This window comes from Elephas maximus, chromosome 18 (assembly GCF_024166365.1).
Source record: "Elephas maximus indicus isolate mEleMax1 chromosome 18, mEleMax1 primary haplotype, whole genome shotgun sequence".
Classification (NCBI taxonomy): domain Eukaryota; kingdom Metazoa; phylum Chordata; class Mammalia; order Proboscidea; family Elephantidae; genus Elephas; species Elephas maximus.
Window position 1 is genome coordinate 45,833,669 of NC_064836.1, and position 21,180 is coordinate 45,854,848.

The 21,180-nt window shown below is 36.5% G+C and overlaps 1 protein-coding gene across 8 annotated transcripts in view; it reads right to left on the reverse strand.

Moving 5' to 3' along the window:
• Window positions 1–21,180, reverse strand: part of USP25 (ubiquitin specific peptidase 25) — a 167,790-nt gene that overhangs the window by 53,034 nt on the left and 93,576 nt on the right. For all 8 annotated transcript variants that reach the window (XM_049858421.1, XM_049858420.1, XM_049858419.1 and 5 more), the window contains 4 exons: window positions 13,304–13,441; window positions 8,500–8,576; window positions 6,290–6,363; window positions 1,088–1,236 (listed from right to left, as the gene is read on the reverse strand). In XM_049858421.1, coding sequence (XP_049714378.1) covers window positions 1,088–1,236; window positions 6,290–6,363; window positions 8,500–8,576; window positions 13,304–13,441 — 438 coding nt within the window. The remainder of the gene's footprint in view (window positions 1–1,087; window positions 1,237–6,289; window positions 6,364–8,499; window positions 8,577–13,303; window positions 13,442–21,180) is intronic.

Genomic DNA, 21,180 nt, shown 5'->3' on the forward strand with positions numbered 1-21,180 from the left:
TTTGTTAAGCACAGAGACATTTCACTCATTCATTCAATAAATATCCATCATGCAACACCATTTGCAGTTAGCACGTTATTCACTATGGATACAGTAGTAACACAGATAAAGATCCCTACCCTCATACATGGAGCTTACATCTAGACAAGTTATCAGATATTGTTTAACTACAGCTGATTCTGAAGCACATAATCTGTCCTTTGCTTTATAACACTCCTTGGTAGATGGATACACAGATGGAGCTATGAGATGGGTAGAGACAGAGATGGGTACACAAATAGAGACAGGTAGAAATAAATAGGTTTTTAATATATTTTAAAATTATTTCTTTCCTGAGAAGTCAAGTCACTCCATTTGCCCTTCGTGCAATCATACAGCAATCTGACATGTAAAGGGGATTTGGTATTGTCTATTCAGGCTTGGAGAAATTCCAATAATATTTGATGTAGTGTGTGTCTACATAAAAATTGACCTTAATATCAATGTTTTTCTTCTTTAATATCAGAACAAGCATGCTGCTAATGGCTGGCACTTTCATTGAAAAGTCTTTAAAAAAAATTAAAAATGTACTTCAGACTGAGCTATGTCCTCTTCAAAGGTTCTAGTGAAAATGGTAGAAGGACTTTAACAGAAAATTTTGAAGTAAATTGTTTAAATGAGAATTTAACATAGATTACAGACTGTATCGACTGTGCAGAATAAGTTTCTGGAATATGTTTGTTGTTGATGTTGGTTGCCATCAAGTTGGTTTGGACTCATGGTGACCCCGTGTGTGCAGGGTAGAACTGCTCCATAGAATTTTCAAGGCTATGACCTTTCAGAAGCGGATCATCAGGCTTGTCTCCCAAGGGGCTTCTGGGTGGGTTCGAACCACCAACCTTTCAGCTAATAGTCAAGTGCTTAACCATCTGTGCCACTCAGAGACTTCTGAATATGTTTAAATTACCATAATGAAATCCAAACACATTTTTCTGAGTATTCTTTTCAATTACTAGGTAGCTGTGTAACTACAGCCTTACACCATACTTTGTAACATTTTAAGAAAGACCCTGAGGAGGCAAAAAAGTAATTAAGATGCTAAACTCACCTCCTGCCCTGATTTTCCTGAATTCTCTGAATGTAAAGACTCAATTTCTCCTTCAATCATAGCAGCTTCTAGGCACTCATGTAGGTCTTTGAACCCATTGACCTGAAGTGGGTACTGGCCAAACATTTCAGTATTTTCAAATTTTTTACCTATAGGAGGGGGAGAAATGTTAATTTAAATCAATGTTTCTCAAAATAGTCTTTTAGCTACTAAAAGTAGATGCTGATGTGAATTACCTCTTGAACCTGAAAACTGTGCCACTGATCTTATGTTCCACAGAGGAGTGAGTGACTATAAATTTCCTGTTGGTTTATTCATGCATGCATGTACATTCACACTCAGCCACAGGTATCAACTGCACACACAGATGTCTGTCTGTATGTAATTATATACACATATATATGTACATCCATTCATTCTTTCAACTAGAAACTTCTAAGAACAAGATACTGTGCTAAACAGAGAATATATACTGCAGTGAATAAAAAGTGTCCCTAAACTGAGGGAACTCTCAGCCTCGTTTGAAAGAAAGCCATTATACACATTAATTGCACATGTAATTACACATAAATAATTGTTTATTATTTTAAGTATTATGAAAGGTGTGATGAGACAGGGCATTATGAGAAGTATAAAAAGGGGACTTAACCAAGTCTTGGGGGCTGGAAGGTAGAGGAGGGAAGATTTTCATGACAAAGTGGCATTTAAACCTAAACTTGTCCAGAGAGTGGGAGTCATCCAGGCCAGAGAGATTGGGGTGGGTGCAGGGGTGGGTGAGGGTGGGAGTGGGAGGGGGGAGGCAGTACAGTATTCTCCGCCAAGGAACAGAAGGTATAAAGGCTCTAAGTTTGCAAAAAAAATAAGGAAGGAAGGACAATATAGCTTTGGGGGAGGAAGGGGAGGGTAACAATGGACAGTCAGGTAGGGGGTCAAGGTCTACAAGGTCCTATTGTCCCTGTTAAGGAATTTTTTTCACAGTACTCTGAGTACAATGGAAAATTTCCAAATGGTTAAATCCTAGGAATGATAGGATCAGATTTATGTCTTCGAAATATACTTATGGCCTTTATGAGAAGTGGGTGGAAGACAATTATAAGATATAAGAATCCATCTAGAAATAAAAGAATTGTGAACTACGGTGTTAATGGTAAAAATGCACACAAAAAAAAGATGAAATCACACACACACATTTATACATATATTAATGAGGGAGCACCAACAGGACTTGATTAATTGGCTGGCTGGCAGGATGGAGGAGAGAAGAATAAGGAAGGTATCAAGAATGACACTCAAGATTTCTAGTGTGAATAGTTGGACTGCTTTTTATTTATGGAAAAGGACACCACTGGAGAGCACGGGTTTTTCTTCTTTTGTGCTGAGGTAGCAATGACAATCATTACTTTAAAATGACCTACGAAATTTAAAATTAAAAAGAGAGTTGGATCTGAGTCCATAACTAAGATTAATCTTCTGGTCTGAAAATATAAATTGGAGAACTGCTGGCTTATTGATAGCAGGGAACTGAGGGAGTGAATGTGATTACCTAGGAAATTAGCTCGCAGGAAAAGAAAGAAGGACCAAGGAAAAGGAAGCTTAGTCCCAATGATCACCTGTATTTAACAGTCAGATGCAAGAAGAGACTACAAATATGACTTCTAAGAAGTACCCAGAGGAAAAGGAAAAAAGCCAAGAGAATCTGGTGCCACAGAAGCCAGGGAAATGCATTTTCAAGGAAAGAATGGAAAAAACGAGAAGCAGGAGGAGAGAGTAGAGTCAAAAAGCATTAAAAGTTGAGAAGAGTTCAACATGAGAACTGAGAGGGAGCCAATAGATTTGACCATATGTAGGAAATCAGTAATCTTAGAAAGATCCATTTTAGGTGAGGCGTGGGGTCAAAAGTTAGAGTGGAGTGGGTTCAATAAATGGAAAGTAAGCAGGTGAAAACAAACTCCTCCCTTTAAAAGGCTCTACACTGAATGGGAGCAAAGTTAGAATATTCATTGGAAAATAGTATGCGAAGGGAGAAATTTTTTAAGATGTGAGATGCAAGACCATGTCTTAATATTGATGAGGAAGACCCAGTGGAGAGGGAGAAGCTTAAGATACAAAAGAAAAGCAAGATAATGGACAGAGGGAGGTCTAGTGAAAGCATGAAGGCATGGTCTTCTGCATGTGTATAAAGAATTGCCTTTTGATAGTGCTGTTGTTAGGTGCCAGAGTCAGCTCCAACTCATAGCGACTTTGTGTATAACAGAATTAAACATTGCTCACTATGTATCATCCTCACAATTGTAGCTGCATTTGAGGCCATTGTCGCAGCCACTATGTCAGTCCATCTCAGTGAGGGTCTCTCTTTCACTGACCCTGATAATCTTCTTTCAGGGATTGGTCCCTCTTGATAACATGTCCAAAGTACCTGAGAGGAAGTCTCGTCATCTTCACTTCTAAGGAGCATTTTACTTGTACTTTCTCCAAAACAGATTTGTTCGTTCTTCTGGCAGTTCAATATTCTTTGTAAACACCACAATTTGAATGTGTCAATTTTTCTTTACTCTTCGTTTTTCATTGTCCAGCTTTTGCACACATGTAAGGTGACTGAAAATACCCTGGCTTAGGTCAGGTGCACCTTAGTCATAAAAGTGACATCTCTGTTTTTAACAATATAAAGAGGTCTTTTACAGTAGATTTGCCCCATCTGTCTGTTGTACTGTGATGACTTGCATGTTGCCTTCTGATATAAGACTGGATAATTCTCTTATTATATGGTGGAGAAGGGATGGATCCAGGTTGTGGAGCCTGAAGCTTAGATATCTGAGGCAGTCTTTCTTAAGAAACAAAACACTAAAGTACAAACACGAAATTAGGTTCAGGGCCCTGGAGAGGACCCATGGTTAAGGTTCATTAGCTTCATGGTAAATTCAGAAAGTTTGAGTTAATGTCACTCTCAGAGAATGAAGTGACTAAGAAGTTTGGATTTGAAATGAGTGGGAAAGATAAAAAGAGTTCCTGAAGAAAATGGCAGCGAGGACAGTGATTAAACAAAACAAGTATCACCACAAAGCAGGTTACAGGATTGAGACCAGTGGAGCTTAGCATCACTACAGATACTTGATATGATGGGCTCATTTGTGTGACTTTTCTCCAACACTCATTTAGTCAGTACATGCAGAGAGAATATGGATAGTTTAACGAGGATCAGACAATACACAGGTGGAATACAAGAAAAGCAAGGAAGAGAGTGTTAGATATTTGTAAGAGTGAAAGTAATGATCAACAAGGAAGCAAGTGAAATACAGGAAAGGAGAATAGGAACAAAGTAAAGGAGTCAAGGAACCAGAAGTTCTGGAAAAGCTGAAGAACTTGGGGGCTTTAGCAAACAACTGGAAATGATTGGAGTTATCAGAGGTAGTGGAGTTAATGGCAATGATAGCATATCACAGCAGGAGCTGACAGCTGAGGCAGAAGGCAAGGGAAAGTCAGTGTCAATGAGGAAGTCAAGGAAATGAAAAGCAAGAGTATATAAAGGATCATCTTTGTGGGCAGGGAAACCGAAGCCGACGGCAAGAGTTAACATGGAGAGGGTAATGTGAGTTAATCTTCAATTAAAAAAAGAGACAAGGATTGGGGAAGTCGATTGATGAATTCATCAAAAACGATGGTATAATCTGATAGAATAAATCAACTTAGCAGGATTTTTTTTTAAACCAAGAAGGTAGGGAAGCAGTGGTCTAACATAAGATTTCTTAGCCTCGACACTACTGACATTTTGTTCCAAATAATTTTTCACTGTGATATCTGTTCCATGCATTACAAAATGTTTAGCAGCATCCCTGTCCTCTATCCACTAGATGACAATAGCAACCACCCCCCCACCCACCTAGCTGTGACAACCAAAAATGTCTTCAGACATTGCCAGATGTCCATGAGGGGTGAAACTGCCTCTAATTAAGGAGCACTGGTGTAAAATAAGGCATAGGAAAATACATGCAAAAATGATAAGAAAGTGCTCTAAAATATCTTGCTCAATCAAACATATCATTCATGTGGAAATGCATTAAAATCATGTTTGTACAGCACACTTTCTTTGAAGCAACTTACTGGCATCGAGCACAAAGATTTTAATATTAATTGACAAAGCTACCACTTCAGATACAGTATTGTACTTCAAATAAAACCAGTACAATAATACGAGCATCCCAAATTGGAACATAATGCACCATGTAAAGTATTCCACTCGAATAATGAATATTTCATGTTTGAGGCCAACAAAAATATACTGACACCTCAATATAATCTTTTAAATGCCTGAATAAATTTTGAGTTAATGTCTGCCTTGTGCTGTGTTCTGTATCCTGTACTAAAAAATTATATTCAAACAAAACTTCATGAGAATTCATTACTCAAGATTCTAAAAGAAAAATAGTCTTCCAAATTTTATACTTTGGGGGATTTGAGATAAATAATTTTCAAATATTGACTGATTGAGAAATATGGGAAAATAATTTTTTTTAAAAATTTATGCTTTGGGACTTATTATTATATGCAGTACACACAGTGAGCCCAATTTCCTTCCCTTGCTAGGATAATCAAAGAGAAACTGATTAGGTCCGGATTATAACTAACAGGTATTCGGGGTAGATGAAGTAATATCACTCTTAAGCAATTTGGCAAAAAATAGAGTATACCTTTTTTTGAAAACTAGTGTCTAAAGCATTTCATAATCACTTAAAAAATGGTGACCCTACACTACCCTGACTATGCTAAATTGGTAGGTTCAGCTTTCAAGAGGAGACTAGCACACGTAGGGCTTGAAATTCTTCAAAATAAAAAGTCACCACCATACCAAGCCCCAATATTCTCTCTAAAAAAAAAAAAACAAAAAAATTAAAGGATCCCATAAATCCCTATATTCCAACAACTCACAGTGTAAAAGATGCACTCTCACTGGAAATATTATCAGGGTAAGATTCAGTAAATACCAATTAGCATGTGATAAGGCACTCTGTACCTTCCTTTTCAGTCACTTGATTCTGTGTTCTTGTGCAAATAATTAGTGGCAATGTAACAGAAACTGCTAAACAGAGCGAGTCAAATTAAAATAAAAATTGTTCAACAAATACTGAGTCACTATCAAGATAGAGGAGCCACTGGATAACAACATCCCTTCACTTGTAATAAAAAGTAAACATGAGCCAACTATACCTTCAAGCACTCCCACGGCTAGGAATCGTCCATAGAACAACTCTACCATCGGGTTCTTTGGCTTCTCTTCATCCCTAAAGCATGTTACAAAAACATAAATGTGGCTATAATTTTTGGATTTATAAATAATAAATACACAAAATATGAAACAAACTATAACATACAACAATAATGTTTTTTGTGGTTATCATGCACTTAATCATGCACTTAAAAAAAAAAAAATGCACTTAGGCCCTACTAATTATAGTGTCACCTTGGGAAAGGTACTTAAATTTATTCTTTCATTTCTTCACCTGCAAACTGAAGATAATAGTAATTTAACTCACAGGAATGTTTTAAGGGTTAAGATGAGTTTATATACGGAACACACTTCAAAGAGTACTTGACAGTACATACTCAGTAAGTGCTTGCTATTTTTATTATTGTTACAAAATTAAATCTCATATTTTCAGTCTGAACAAAATATACTTATTTGAACTTGTTGAGAAGGGGGAAATCCACTCTCAGCCAGCATACATTTCTATAAAATTTTAATATTTCATTTCCTGTTTTACACAGATGAGTACACAGACCATCAGCAACGAAAGCCTGCTGTCCCTTGATAAGGGTGTTACATGCTTCACCATTTAATACTTAGAGCAACTGATGGTCAGTGATTCATAGAATCCTTACTACAATCCCGTGGTAGTCTTTAGTGCTATTCCAAAGTGTTTCTGGTCAGCCCTCCACTTTCAGATACAAGGAAAGAAGCACTTTCCAAAAACTCACTGCCAAAGCAGCTCTCAAATGCCACCTCCTACGACAGCAGACAGCTTCCAAAAAAATTGATTTCCTTTTTCTCCTCAGATATTGTGGCCTTAGTGTCATAATTAATCTCTTGAGACATTTCTCCCAACTGAATTTAAAGTTCACAGCTCGCTGTCTGCAACCAATTGACCCTTTATGACTGGCATCCTGGCAGAACTAAAACGAAGACAATTCTTCAGCAACGGCAGCTTGTATCTGGACTGCGCTAAGAATTAAGTTCTGGAAATAATAATTTTGACAAACAGCTAAAGGGTTTAAATTTTTGCTTTTGTTTCTTTATTTCAAAAGTAAGGGGCCAATATTAATTATACGAGTCATTCAGCCTCTGAAGTCCTACAGGAGCTACACCCATAGGATAGAGATGTGCAGGCTAGAGTTGTAGGACCCTAGTCTATTTAGGCACAGAAATGATGCATGTGCAGCTGAGGCTGAATGACCTAAAAAACTTACAAATGGTTTTTCTTTTTGTTGGATTGCAAGAGATTTTATTTTTGACCTTGCCTTATTTAAATTTTACCTTAAAAGATCAAGGGAATGTCATTTGGAAACTTAAGTCTTCCTTGGAAATTTGGTAATGAAAGGGGGTCATTATGAGAGTTTGGGACCAATCTTTGCTGTTAACATTGTATTATTAGAACATCCTTAATTTAATCTCATTATAGACCATTAATAATGATCTTTATTGGATAATGAAGCTGGACATAATTTAGAAATAGAAAAAAAGAAAGAAAATTTCAGTATTGGGTATGCAGTGTTTATGCAGTAATTTAACTACTGCACCTTGAAGACTCATGTCAGAGCCATGGGGAAGCAAAGCCTACATGGTCCACCAGTGTTTCAAAAAGGCACACAATGGAACAAAGGGTTTGTATTAGGAGAGTGATCTCATTTGAGAGGGGGCAATCATCATGAAAGCATGCTAATTTCCTCCTCTACAGAGGCGAAGTCACACATTTTAAATAACCAGCCTTAATGAGTAGACCCAAATGGCAGACCATAACAAGCTAGGGAGTATTGAGAAGAAACTTTTTATCTGTTCTCATGTTTCCATGCAAAAGGACTTCAGCAGAATTAATACTCCTAGCCTTTCTCCACCACCACCGCTAACCTATTCCTCCTCTTGGAAGGTGACTGTTGAATCTAAGGAAAAGACCTGTGCATGGGTGGATCAACCCTTTTGGGGTTCATTATTTTGATCTTTTTGGATAGATTCTGATCTTACAGTAAACACCCGAAGCTATTCAGCATTTGTAGTCACAAACTACAAATAGCTTGTAAATAACACAGATAATATTTAGATTCCCATAAGTCTGTCTTGGTTCCATTTTTCAGTTGATACTAAATACATAAAAGGAAAAAAATGACCTTCTAAAATCTCATTGTTAAACTTCATGGTAACTTACGTTTCCTCTTCAGCTTTCATTTGAAAGGCATCTTCTAACCAATCTAATAATTTGTGTGTAAACTCACTCACGTCTTGCTGTGGAAAGAAAAAAAGTCTTTCTGGTATTCGTGCCTACTTATAAAGATGTTAAACATCACAACATAAAATCTATAGCCAGTCATTTAAATGTGTAATTACTGACTCCCCATACAATGGTTATCATATCAAGTGTTTTATATTATATGCAAGAAATTTTTATAATTTAATCAGTATGAAATCAATATTTAAGAAAAACGTGCGTTATACTGACATCACTGTTAGGAAAAAATATTAAAATTCAAACTTATGAATGGGATAAAAAAAAAAAAAGAGCTATATCCCAAAAGAGAGTTCTGTAATGAATCTTTATAAAATGAAGGGCCCTCACTACCAAAGGGGTCTTCCTTTTATAAAGATTATTAATGGCATCTCTCATGGGAGGAAGAAAAGTGCTTTCGGACAATAAATTTATTTTCTAACTTCAACTTACACAACTTTTTTAGCCACATCCACTTTAACTAATGTATCTGTTAACTTGGAAAGGTTAAGTCCAACCAATCACTGATCCCCCGACTGTCAAGTTCTCAGTGAAGCAGAATTACATCACTGCGCCATCAACCTCAACCTGATCTACTCAGAACCAACACATACATCACCTTTCACCTTTCCTTGCTTCAGCCCTGGCTCCCTAACACAGGAAAACAGGAATAGATGATAAAAGTTGCACTTCTCAGCTACCATAATTTTTCCAAATAATTTCGCTTGGAACATAGAAAATATGTTCATATAGAAAACAGGAAAAAATAAATCAACCCCACTAAGACTGTCCAATCAAAGGCAGATTAAATCAGTATAAGCAATATGTCTTTACTAATAAAAATAGGCCCAGGTATAAAATTAACTTACTATCATATATTTTTCCGGCTAGGAGTTTGCTGAAGACCATCTAGACCAAACTATGCATCTTAAAAATGTTGAAACTGAGGTCTAGAAAGCTTAATTGCTCCAAAGTCATAAAGTTACAATAATAAAAATAAATAATTCAGGACAAAAATCTAGTTATAAATATCCATACCACTTACAACTAGAACCTCAGAATGTGATCTCATTTGAAATAAAGGTCCTTGTAGATGTAATAAAGGTAAGGATCGCTAGAGTGGGCCCTAAATTCAATCACACTTGTCAGTATGAGACAGAAAAAGAGAAGACAAAGAAGACACGCAGAGTAGAAGGCCGTATAAAGACAGGAAGAGACTGGAGTTATGCTGCCACAAGCCAAGGAACTACCAGAAGCTGGAAGAAGCAAGGAAGGATTCTTCCCCAGAGCCATTGCAGGAGTATGGCCATGCCAACAACTTGATTTCAGGCTCTGTCCTCCAAACTGTGAGAGAATAAATTTCTGTTGTTTTAAGCCACTGGCTTTATGGCAATTTGTTACAGCAGCTCTAAGAAACTAAAATACCATCTTAAAACAACTTTTTATACTTTTCTATAACTTTACTTTTCTTGAAAGATTATATCTAGCAGAAAACAAACTGGTTTCCTAGTTATCATAATACTCTTCGGAAAGTATATATATATATATATACACACACACATTCTCTGAGTATATATACTCTGTCTTCTTAAGAAATTGTATTAGTTTTCTAGTGTGCTATATAACAAAGTATCATAAATTGGGTGGCTTAAAACAACAGAAATTTATTCTCTCAGAGTACTGGATGCTAGAAGTCTGAAATCAGTGTACCAACAGTGTTGACTCCTTTGAAGGGCTCTGAAAAAAGAATCTGCTCCATGCCTCTCTCCTAGCTTCTGGCGACAGTCAGCAGTTACTGTTGTTCCTCTTCCTTCCCTGAAAGCCTTTCTCCTTCCCTCGCTCCTGCTGGGGGCAGGGACACAGGCTCTACCTCCTCCTGTACTATATAACTTTATGGGACCATGGACACATATATGGTTGGACGTTGCCTGAAAGGATGTTATGTGGCCAAGGCTGATGTTCGCACAACATCCAAATCACATAACGTATCATGGATGTTAAGCAACGCATGACTATACTTAAAATATTTAGGAAGAATACTAAATGTAAGTATGAATCCATATTTTTTTTTTAAATAATGATGCTTACTTATTGATTTGTTCTACTAAGTCACTGATGTGTACTTCAGATTCAAGTGTTTGGGGGAACAGAAGAGAATCAAACTCTTTGTAGCCTGCACTGACGTGTGTTCTCCTCTAAAAGACCTCTAGAGAAAGAGAATCAACAGTGAGAAAACTCATTAGTGTCTACACTGCTAGCTCAAAGTAAAGGCATTTCCACTATGACATTCAGGGCAGATAACAGAATAACAGCTAGTTGTCTCCTTTTACACATATAACTCCTAATAAACTTTGTGCAGCTTCATCCTTAAATATGAAAATATACCCGAAGATCACATCTGTGGAATACCTCCAACACAAGTAAAACAAAAAGAAAAAAAAATAGTTTCAGAGGAAAAGAGGTATCAGGAAACAGCAGTGATTTTTAAAGTTTAATTGTATACTAAGGCCACTGGGGGAGGCAGCGCATATATATGTATACGTGCGTGTGTGCATATACATATATATGTATATATACTAAAAAAAAAAAAAAAAAAGCCACAAAAAAGTATAAAAATAAAAAACAGAACCAGAAGGAGCATCCTAAAAAAAAAAAAATATGATGGCTGAAATAAAACATTCAACAGAAGATTTGGAAAATAAAGTGAAGACAATCTCCCAGAAAACATAACAAAAAGATTCTAAGATGGAAAACATGAGAGAAAAGGACTGGAGAAAGAAAAGTAAAAATAGGAAGGGCAAGATCTAAAAAACAGAAGTTTAAGAAGTAGAGAATACAAAAAACTATGGGAAGAAAATTATAGACAAAACATACCTGAGCTATGGAAAAAATAATAAGACATAACACAAGAAGAGATCAGTCTTATGACTAAATGTAAATGGGTGTAACTTGCTGTTATAGGTTGAATTGTAACCCCCCAAAATATATGTCAAAATCGTAACCCTTGGTACCTCTAAATGTGATCTTATTTGAAAACTGAGTCTTCACAGATGAAATCCAGTTAAGATAATGTCATGATGATGGGCCCTAACCCCACATGACTGGTGTTCTTATCAGTAGAGGAGATATACACACAGAAAGAAGGCCATGTGACACTGTAGACAGACTGGATGCTGTATCTAAAAGCCAAGGAATGCCAAGGATTGCCCGAATACCAGAAGTTAAGAAAAAGTCATGGAACAGATTCTCCCTTTGAGCCTTCAGAACAGCATAGCCCTGCCAAACTGTGACATAATAAATTTCTGTAGTTTTAAGCCATCCACTTTGTGGTAATTTGTTACTGCAGCCCTAGGAAATTAACACACTCATCTCCCACATGAAAAAGATTTTAAAATGGACTTATAAATGAAGACTCAACTGTATGCTATGTGCAAAAGACAATTAAAATGCAGCAATACAAAAAGACTAAAAATAAAATAACTCAAAATAATAAAATAGTAGAGGTTAAGACTGTGCTATTAGATAAAGCAGGATACTTAATGATGCTAAAAGTCACAATTGACAATGAAGATTTAATGATTATAGATATCTTTGTACCAAACAATATACACAATCTATATAAAACAGGAAGTACAGGAGAAGCAAGAAGAAATACATGGAACCAATACAAATAATCTTTAACACACCACTCTCAGGATAAGGGAGCCCTGATGGTACAGTGGTTAAGCATTTGGCTGCTAACGAAAAGGTCAGCAGTTCAAATCCACCAGGCCGCTCCTTGGAAACCCTCTGGGGCAGTTTTACTCTATCCTATAGGGTCGCTATGAGTCAGAATCTACATGATGGCAACGGGTTTTCTCAGGATGAGAGAGGTAAAGAGGACAAAAATAAGCAACCATATCTACCAGGATCAATATAAATCAGGCAGATCCCAAAGATCTATATGGGATACTACACTTAAAAATTATAGAGATAATACCCTCTTCTCAAGCATATAAATGTAACATTCAGAAAAAATGATCATGAATTAAAAACCAAACCAAACACAATGCTGCAAAGTTGAATTCTGACTCACAGTGACCCTACAGGACAGACTGGAACAGCCCTATAGGGTTTCCAAGGCTGTATGTAATCTTTACAGAAGCAGGCTGTCACATCTTTCTTCCACTGAGCAGTTGGTGGGTTCAAACCACTGAGCTTTTGGTTAGCAACTGAGCACTTAACCACTGTACCACCAGGACTCCCTGATCATGTGTTAGGTTACAAAAGAATCAGAAAATTTCGTTAGTTAAAATATTACAAGCAACTTTCTCTAATCACAGTGCAGTATAATTAGAACATAAAAATAAAATTAATTAAAAACAAACTTCTTCACTGGCATCTTTTCTAACATTGTCGCTATTATTCTCTGCTACTTTTTTCCTTTCTCTTCTGCTTTCCTCCTTTCTTTGATTTCTCATATTATATGTGAAAACATTGGTTCATTTATAGACATTTTGTATTTTTATAGGAAAATATCCAATATTATTTTTAAGAAATCATTTATCTTCACAATTTCAACGCCCTTATTCTCTTTTTTTTTCCTTAATCTAAAAGTCAGTCTTCTAAATAAACAATGTTCCAAGTGGCTCCTGGTTATTTAACCACATCTTAAATTGTCATGTATCACTGAAAACGCTGTGTAAAGAACAATCAGATTAAATAAAATACAAAATGGTTAATAAATCAGTAAGTACAACAAAGCTACCTGCTGAGAGTCATTTGACTTGAAAGCATCCTTAAGAATTTCAACAGCTCTTGATGGATCAACATATTTCCTTTTTGTACCGACAAGAAGTGCAAATAGATACCGAAGCTCACGCATAAAAGGCAAATTCCGATGCTCCTATTAAAAAACAAACAAAACCTAAATGAAGATTATAAGAATTTGCTGGTAAGCAGATATTTAAATTAATCAACAATTAAACTAAAGGATATAGATTAGTGATGTGTTCAGCACTCATCTACCATAATTAATGTAAGAACAGCAGAGACTCTAACTGGTACTAGGCTCACAATTTTAACTCCAGTACCACATATTCATAGCAAACCACGAAGAACTTCTGTGCCTGTCATTGCCCAGGCAGGAATATGATCCTCATTCAAGCCTGTTTATTATAACCCTTCTATTCAGCAAGGTCCAGCTGCTAGTGATGACAGCAACAATAACAACTTTCAGTGAGTGCTCACTACGTTCCAGGCGCTCTTATACCCAATAAAAGCATTTAAGCAAATTCCTCCTCCTCCTGCAAGTAGCCTTTCCAGACACTTCCAAGTCAATGACCCCTTCAAATTCCACATCTACTGAAATAAACACCTTTCATTCAACAATGAATTACCAAAGGCCACTGCTGTGTGATGAACTTAGAGTAATACACCATCCTTCTACTTTTCCTTTTCAAAAACTTAATTTTGTATTATTTGTCAGAAAGACTTCAAGTTTCTCAGGGATTAGAATTTATACACCTCTTCCACACCTCTTTGCTACACAAAGTAAACAATTCTTATTGGTGGATAAACCAAACCTTCCAGAAAGAAGAAAAACCACCCATGTTATCAATTTTTTTTTTTAAAAGAAACTTTAAAAAATGTAATTCAGGCATTATGCTGAGTGAAATTAGTCAGTTGCAAAAGGACAAATATTGTGTAAGACCACTATTTTAAGATCTTGAGAAATAGTTTAAACTCAGAAGAACACATTCTTTTGTGGTTACAAGAGGCGGGAGGGAGGAAGAGTGGGAGAGAGGTATTTACCGATTAGATAGTAGATAAGAACTACTTTAGGTGAAGGGAAGGACAACATTCAGTACAGGGGAGGTCAGCACAACTGGACTAAACCAAAAGCAAAGAAGTTTCCTGAATAAACTGAATGCTTTGAAGGTCAGCAAAGAAGGGGCAGGGGTTTGGGGACTATGGCTTAAGGGGACATCTAAGTCAATTGGCAAAATAAAATCTATTAAGAAAACATTCTGCATCCCACTTTAAACTGTGGCGTCTGGGGGTCTTAAACGCTAGCAAGCAGCCATCTAAGATGCATCGATGAGTCTCAACCCACCTGGATCAAAGGAGAATGATGAACACCCAGGTCACAAGGTAATTATGAGCCCAAGAGACAGAAAGGGCTACATGAACTAGAGATTACATCATCCTGAGACCAGAAGAACTAGATTGTGCCCGGCTAGAACAGACGACTGCCCTGACAGGGAATATAACAGAGAACCCCTGAGAGAGCAGGAGAACAGTGGGATGCAGACCCCAAATTCTCATAAAAAGGCCAGACTTAATGGTCTGACTGAGACTAGAAGGACCCCGGCAGTCATGGTCCCCAAACCTTCTGTTGGCCCAGGACAGGAACCATTCCCGAAGCCAACTCGTCAGACATGGATTGGACTGGACAATGGGTTGGAGAGAGATGCTGATGAGGAGTGAGCTACTTGCATCAGGTGGACACTTGAGACTATGTTGGCATCTCCTGCCTGGAGGGTAGATGGGAGGGTAGAGGGGGTTAGAAACTGGCCAAATGGTCAAAAAAGGAGAGACTGGAAGGAGGGAGCGGGCTGACTCATTAGGGGGAGAGTAAATGGGAGTATGTAGTAAGGTGTATGTAAGTTTACATGTGAGAAGCTGACTTGATTTGTAAACTTTCACTTAAAGCACAATAAAAATTATTACCCATTTTTTAAATACCCATTTACCCATTGCCATTGAGTCCATTTCAACTCATAGTGACCCTATAGGACAGCGGAGAACTGCCCCATAGGGTTTCCAAGGGATGAGTGGTAAATTCAAACTGCCGACCTTTTTGGTTAGCAGCCGAGCTCTTAACCACTGTGCCACAAGACAACAAATCAGACAAGAGTGTCTTAAAATATTTATTTCTTGCCATAAAAATTTTAAGAGATAAAGTTTATGTATACTACTTAAATATAAGAAAAATTTTCCAAGTTTACATAGTTGGCGTTCTCAACATTATAAACAGTATAAAACTGCACAAGCACGTATGTATATGTGTGTGTGTGTCTGTATAGTTGCTGTCCAGAACAATATCATCAAATCAGTCCTAAGTGATAGGTGGAAGGGAATAAAACAGGCTACAAATACTTGGCACAAGATCTAAAAATTATGTATCATTATATCAATCACAAAGTGCACTAAGTCTGACAGAATACTAAGTTACAGAAAATAGAGACTTTAAGTACAATAAACATCATCAACGTGAAAGACTAAAATGCAACATTTTTAAAGAAAACTAATTCTTGATTTTTCTCTGGTACATCCTACCCCCCCACCAAGTACCCTATATAAACAAATTTAAAAAGCATAAATATTAAAAATGTCCATTCGCAAAATGAATTCCACAAATACCCTTAATTTTCTGAGATCAATTTCTTTATTTACCACTGCACATAAATCAATAGTTTTTTTTCAGACATTCCCTGCAAAGTAGCAAGGTTAAAAGTAATGACTTTTGAAAACTAAGTAAAATTCTGCTAAGAAGCACAGAAGAAAAGTAATATACTAAAATAGTTTTGCTTGCAAACAATTCCTGTGGATAGAAAATGCTTCTGAATTTCAAAAAGCAAAATGAAAATACTATTAAGAAAAACTACTCGGGAGTACCTAGGAGGCACAAATTGTTAAGCACTCGACTACCAGCCTAAAAGCTGGCCTTTTGAACTCAATCAGAGGCACCCTGGAAAACGGGCCTGGCAATCTGCTTCTGAAATGTCGCAGTCTTGATAATTCTATGGAGTTGCATACATGGGGTCACCGTGAGTCAGAATTGACTTGATGGCAACTGAGAACAAAAAATTTGGCTAACCTGCAAAAATAGCACCATATTATATGGGGACAACTTTTTTTTTTTTTTTTTTGGAAAGGGTAGAGAACTGGTATGACTTTTGAGGTCCAACTCCTCCTTCTGGTTAGAATAGAAGAGAAAAAAGGCCAGTGTGACTACAGGCCCCAAAGCCTCTCTGTGTGGTATAGGGACTTGGGATATAGCCAGCAGCTGATAGTGCTATGCATGCTGAATGACTTCATGGAAAATGAGAGAGTATGCAGCCTCAAGAATATGTCCCTCCAGTGAAACAACCATTAAGCTGGCAAAAAGTGACAGAATCAACTTTTCTTTTAATCTGTGTTTTTTTTTTTTTTTTTTGTATTTTAGATGAGGGCTCACAGAGCAAAAAGCTTCTCATTAAACAATCCATTGTTTTTCGACACTGGTTGCCACCCCCACAACATGTCAAAATTCTCCCCTTCTCGACCTTGGGTTCCCTATTTCCAGCTTTCCCGTCCCCTCCTGCCTTCTCGTCTTTGTCCCTGGGCTGCTATGCCCCTAAGTCTCGTTTTGTTTTATGGGCCTGTCTAATCTTTAGTTGAAGGCAAACTTCAGTACTGAGTTAAAAGGGTGTCGGGGGCCATACTCTCAGGGTTTCTCCAGTCTCTGTCAGACCAGTAAGTCTGGTCTTTTGTTGTGTGTGTGTGTATGTGAGTTACAATGTAATTCTACATTGTTCTCCAGGTCTGTCTGGGACCCTCTATTGTGATCCCTCTCAGAGCAGTTGGTGGTGGTAGCTGGGCACCATCTAGTTGTGCTAGACTGTCTGGTGGAGGCTGTGGTACTTGTGGTCCATTAGTCCTGAAGACAACTTTTTTGTCTTTGTTATAACAGCTTATCAAAGTATAACTGATGTAAACTGTATATATAAAAATCTGTACCATAATTTATGAGCTCCACACACGTATGTGTCCATGAAAGGATCACCACAATCAAGTAACCACTGCCCAAAGTTTCCCATCCCTCATCCCTCCCCTCACCATTCCCATACACCAAAGTCACTTTGTATTTTCTAAAAATTTATATTATTTGAATTACACACGATGTACTCATTTTAGTCTGGCTTGTTGCAATTGACAATTATTTTGAGCTTCATTCATATGATTATGTGTACTAGTATTTCATTCCATTTTATTGTTGAGTGGTATTGCATTGCACATATATACTAGAACTTATTTATCAATGAGCCTGTTCCAGCGGCTGTGAATATTGGTGTGCATGTTTTTGTGTAGAAAATCCTGGAGGGGAATTGCTGGTCCTAAGGTAGATGTACAAGAAACAACCAAACTGTTTTTCAGAGTTGTTATACCATTTCATAAATCCAGTATCAGTATAGTGAGAGGTCCAGTTCCATATTCTCACCAACACTTGAATGTAGTCTGCTGTTTTAATTTTATCCATTCCAGTGGATGCAGTGGCATCTCTGGTTTTAATTTGCCCTTCCCGAATGGCTCATGATATCGAGCACCATTTTATGTAGTTATTTACCATCTCCCTATCTTCTTTGGTGATGTGTCTGTTAATATTTTTTCAAAATACAGTAAATAGGTTATCTTCCTATGGAGTTAGACAAGATCTATATATATTCTAGATACAACTGATTTGTCTGATATATGTTTTGCAAATATTTTCTCCCAGTCTGTAGCTTGCATTTTCTTCTGCATACGTTTTTCAAAGGTTAAAAGGTTTTAACTTTGAAGAGATCTAATTTTTCAATTTTTTCTTCTTTTATAGGTACAGGTAAGTTGTTTTTTGTTCTATTTAAGAAATTTTCACTTAACCCAAGTCACTAACATTTTCTAAGTTTTCTTCAAGAATTTTATAGTTTTTGTTCTTTAGACCATTATAAATTGTTTTATATATAGTATCAGGTAAGGGTTAAGGATTATTTTCCTACATATGGCACTGTAGTTGAAAAGATTTTCCTTTCCTCATTGATGTCTTGACAACTTTGACGAAAGTCCATTCAACACTATCAAAACACAAACCAAACCTGCAGCCACTGAGTCAATTCTGACTCACAACGACCCTATAGGACAGAGTATAACTGTTCCATAGGGTTTCCAAGGAGCAGCTGGTTGATTCGAACTGCTGACCTTTTTGGTTAGCACCCGTAGCTCGCGGTAGCTCTTAACCACTGAGCCATATTTCTGGTCTCTCACTTCTATCCTATGGCTCTATTATGATTATCTTTTTTTGCCAATAACAGAGTCTTTATCACTTTAGCATTATAACTGATTCTTCCAACATTGTTTTTCTTTTTAAAACTGTTACATAGTTTTAGAGTTAGTCAATTTCTATGAAAAAAGCCTGTTGAAATTATGTTTGAGATTACATTGAATTTATAGATTTGAAGACAAATGATGTATTAACAGTACAGAATCTCCTAATCTATGAATACAGTATATTCCTCCTTATATTTAGCAATTCTTTCTCTCAGTAATGTTCTACAGTTTTCAGTGCAGAGGTCTTTCATACATATCTTTTCTCCAGTTTATCCCTAAGTATTCCATGTTTTAAGTAATTTTTGTTTTTTTTTTTTTTTTTCCTGAAGATAACTAAAAAACAGTTGCAGTAGTACATCAACAGGGAACTATCAGAAATTCAAACTGGATTTAGAAGAGAATGAGGAATGAGGGTTATCACTGCTGATGTCAGACGGACCTTGACTGAAAGTTGACAACACCAAAAAGATGTTTACCTGTGTTTTACTGACTATGCAAAGGTATTTGACTTTGTGGATCATAACAAATTATGGATAACGTTGTAAAGAATGGGAAACCCAGAACATTTAATTGTGTTCATACAGAACCTGTACAGAGGCCAAGAGGCAGTCCTTTAATCAGGAGGTGAATTACACTGGTTCATTTTTGAATGCTAAGCCAATCTTGCCTGGATAAACCCCATTTGTCCATGATGTACCATCCTTTTCATATACTGCTGGATTCAATATGCCAAGCTTTGCTACAAAATTCTGCCTCTACATTCATGAGTAGTATTGGTCTGTGGTTTTCTCGTTTTATATATATATATATATATATATATATATATATATATTGGTATCAGGATAATCCTGGGCTCATAAAATGAGTTGGGAAGTTTTATCTCTTCTTTAACTTTCTGGGAAAAAGTATAGAGAATTGGTATTATTCCTTCCTTAAATGTTTGGTATAATTCAGCCGCAAAATTATCTGTGCTGCCGAATTTTCTGGTGAAAAAGTTTTCAACCCACGCTTCAATTTCTTCCGTGTAATATAGGGCAACTCAGGTTTTCTAGTTCTTCATCAGTGAGTTTCAATAGTCCGTGTTTTCAAGGTATTTGTCCCTGGTTTATAATATCCCCCTAATCTCTACTGACCTATTTCCCTATTTTATTGTCCAGAAGTTGTGGAATGATATCCCCTTTTCATTCCTTATACTGGCAATTTATGTGTTCTCTATTTTACCTCAGTCTAGCTAGAAGTTTATCAGTTTTGCTGGTCTTCTCAAAACAGCAGCTTTTGGTGACATTAATTTTCTCTACTGTTGTTCTGGTTTCTATTCCATTGATTCCTGCTCTTTATTATTATTATTTTTTTCACTTCTGGAATATGCTTTTTCTTCTGATTTCTTGATGTGACAACTAACATTATTGATTTTAAACCTTTTTTCTTTTCTAATAAGGCGTTCAGCTCATAAATTTTCCACTAAGCACTGCTTTAGCTACATTCTACTAATTTCATATGTCATGTGTTAATTTTTATTCAGTTCAGCATATTCTGTCATCATTTCATTTTTTTTTGTATGTTTTTTTGCACCATGGGCTATTCAAAGTTGCATTATTTAGTTTCCAAAAATCTGAGGATTTTCTAGATATTTTTCTGTTGTTAATGTCTAAATTCTACTGAGGCCAGAAAACACACTTTGTATTATTTAAATTCTTTAAAATTTATTGCGGTTTATTTACAGCCCAGATTATGGTTTATCTTAGTAAATGTTTCATGTATACCTGAAAAGAATATATATTATAACACAGTCAGCTTTAATGTTCCATAAATGTCAATCAGGTGCAACTGGTAGACAGTGCTGTTCAAATCTTCTACATCCTTACTGATTTTCTGCCTACCTGCTTTGTAGATTGAAAGAGGGGTGTTAAACTCTCTGTCCTTAATTGTGGATTTGTCTTTTCTACCTTTCATTTGTGTCAGTTTTTACTTCATGTCTTTTAAAACTCTGTTATTAGGTGAATAAACCCTTTGATGAATTGACCCATTTATCAACGTGAAATTTACCTTCTTTATTCCTGGCAACATGTTTGATCTGAAATCTACTAAGATTGTAATAGCCTCTACAGCTTTCGCTTTGATTAGCATTACTCTTTCATTCTTTTATTTGTAACCCATTTGTGCTTTTATATTTAAAGTGGGCTTTCTTGTAGGCAGCATGTAGCTGCTCTATTTTTTTTTTTAATCCAGTATGACAATCTCTGCCTTTTAAAAGGGTTGTATTATTCATATTTTTTACTTAATGTGCCTATTGACACGGTTTGATTAAATCTACCATGTATTAGTGCTAAGGCTCTTATACTTTATGTGCTGTAAGGTTCTTACGTGATACACGTTTAGGTGCCTTCCTGTTCCCAAACTATAAGCTCCATGTCCTCACTACAGGGATACCACTGTTTCTGATTGGGTTTCCTGTCCCTATGCTTTAGCCTAGCAATCACAATGCTCACCGCATCTGATTCTCTTCCCTCAAGGATA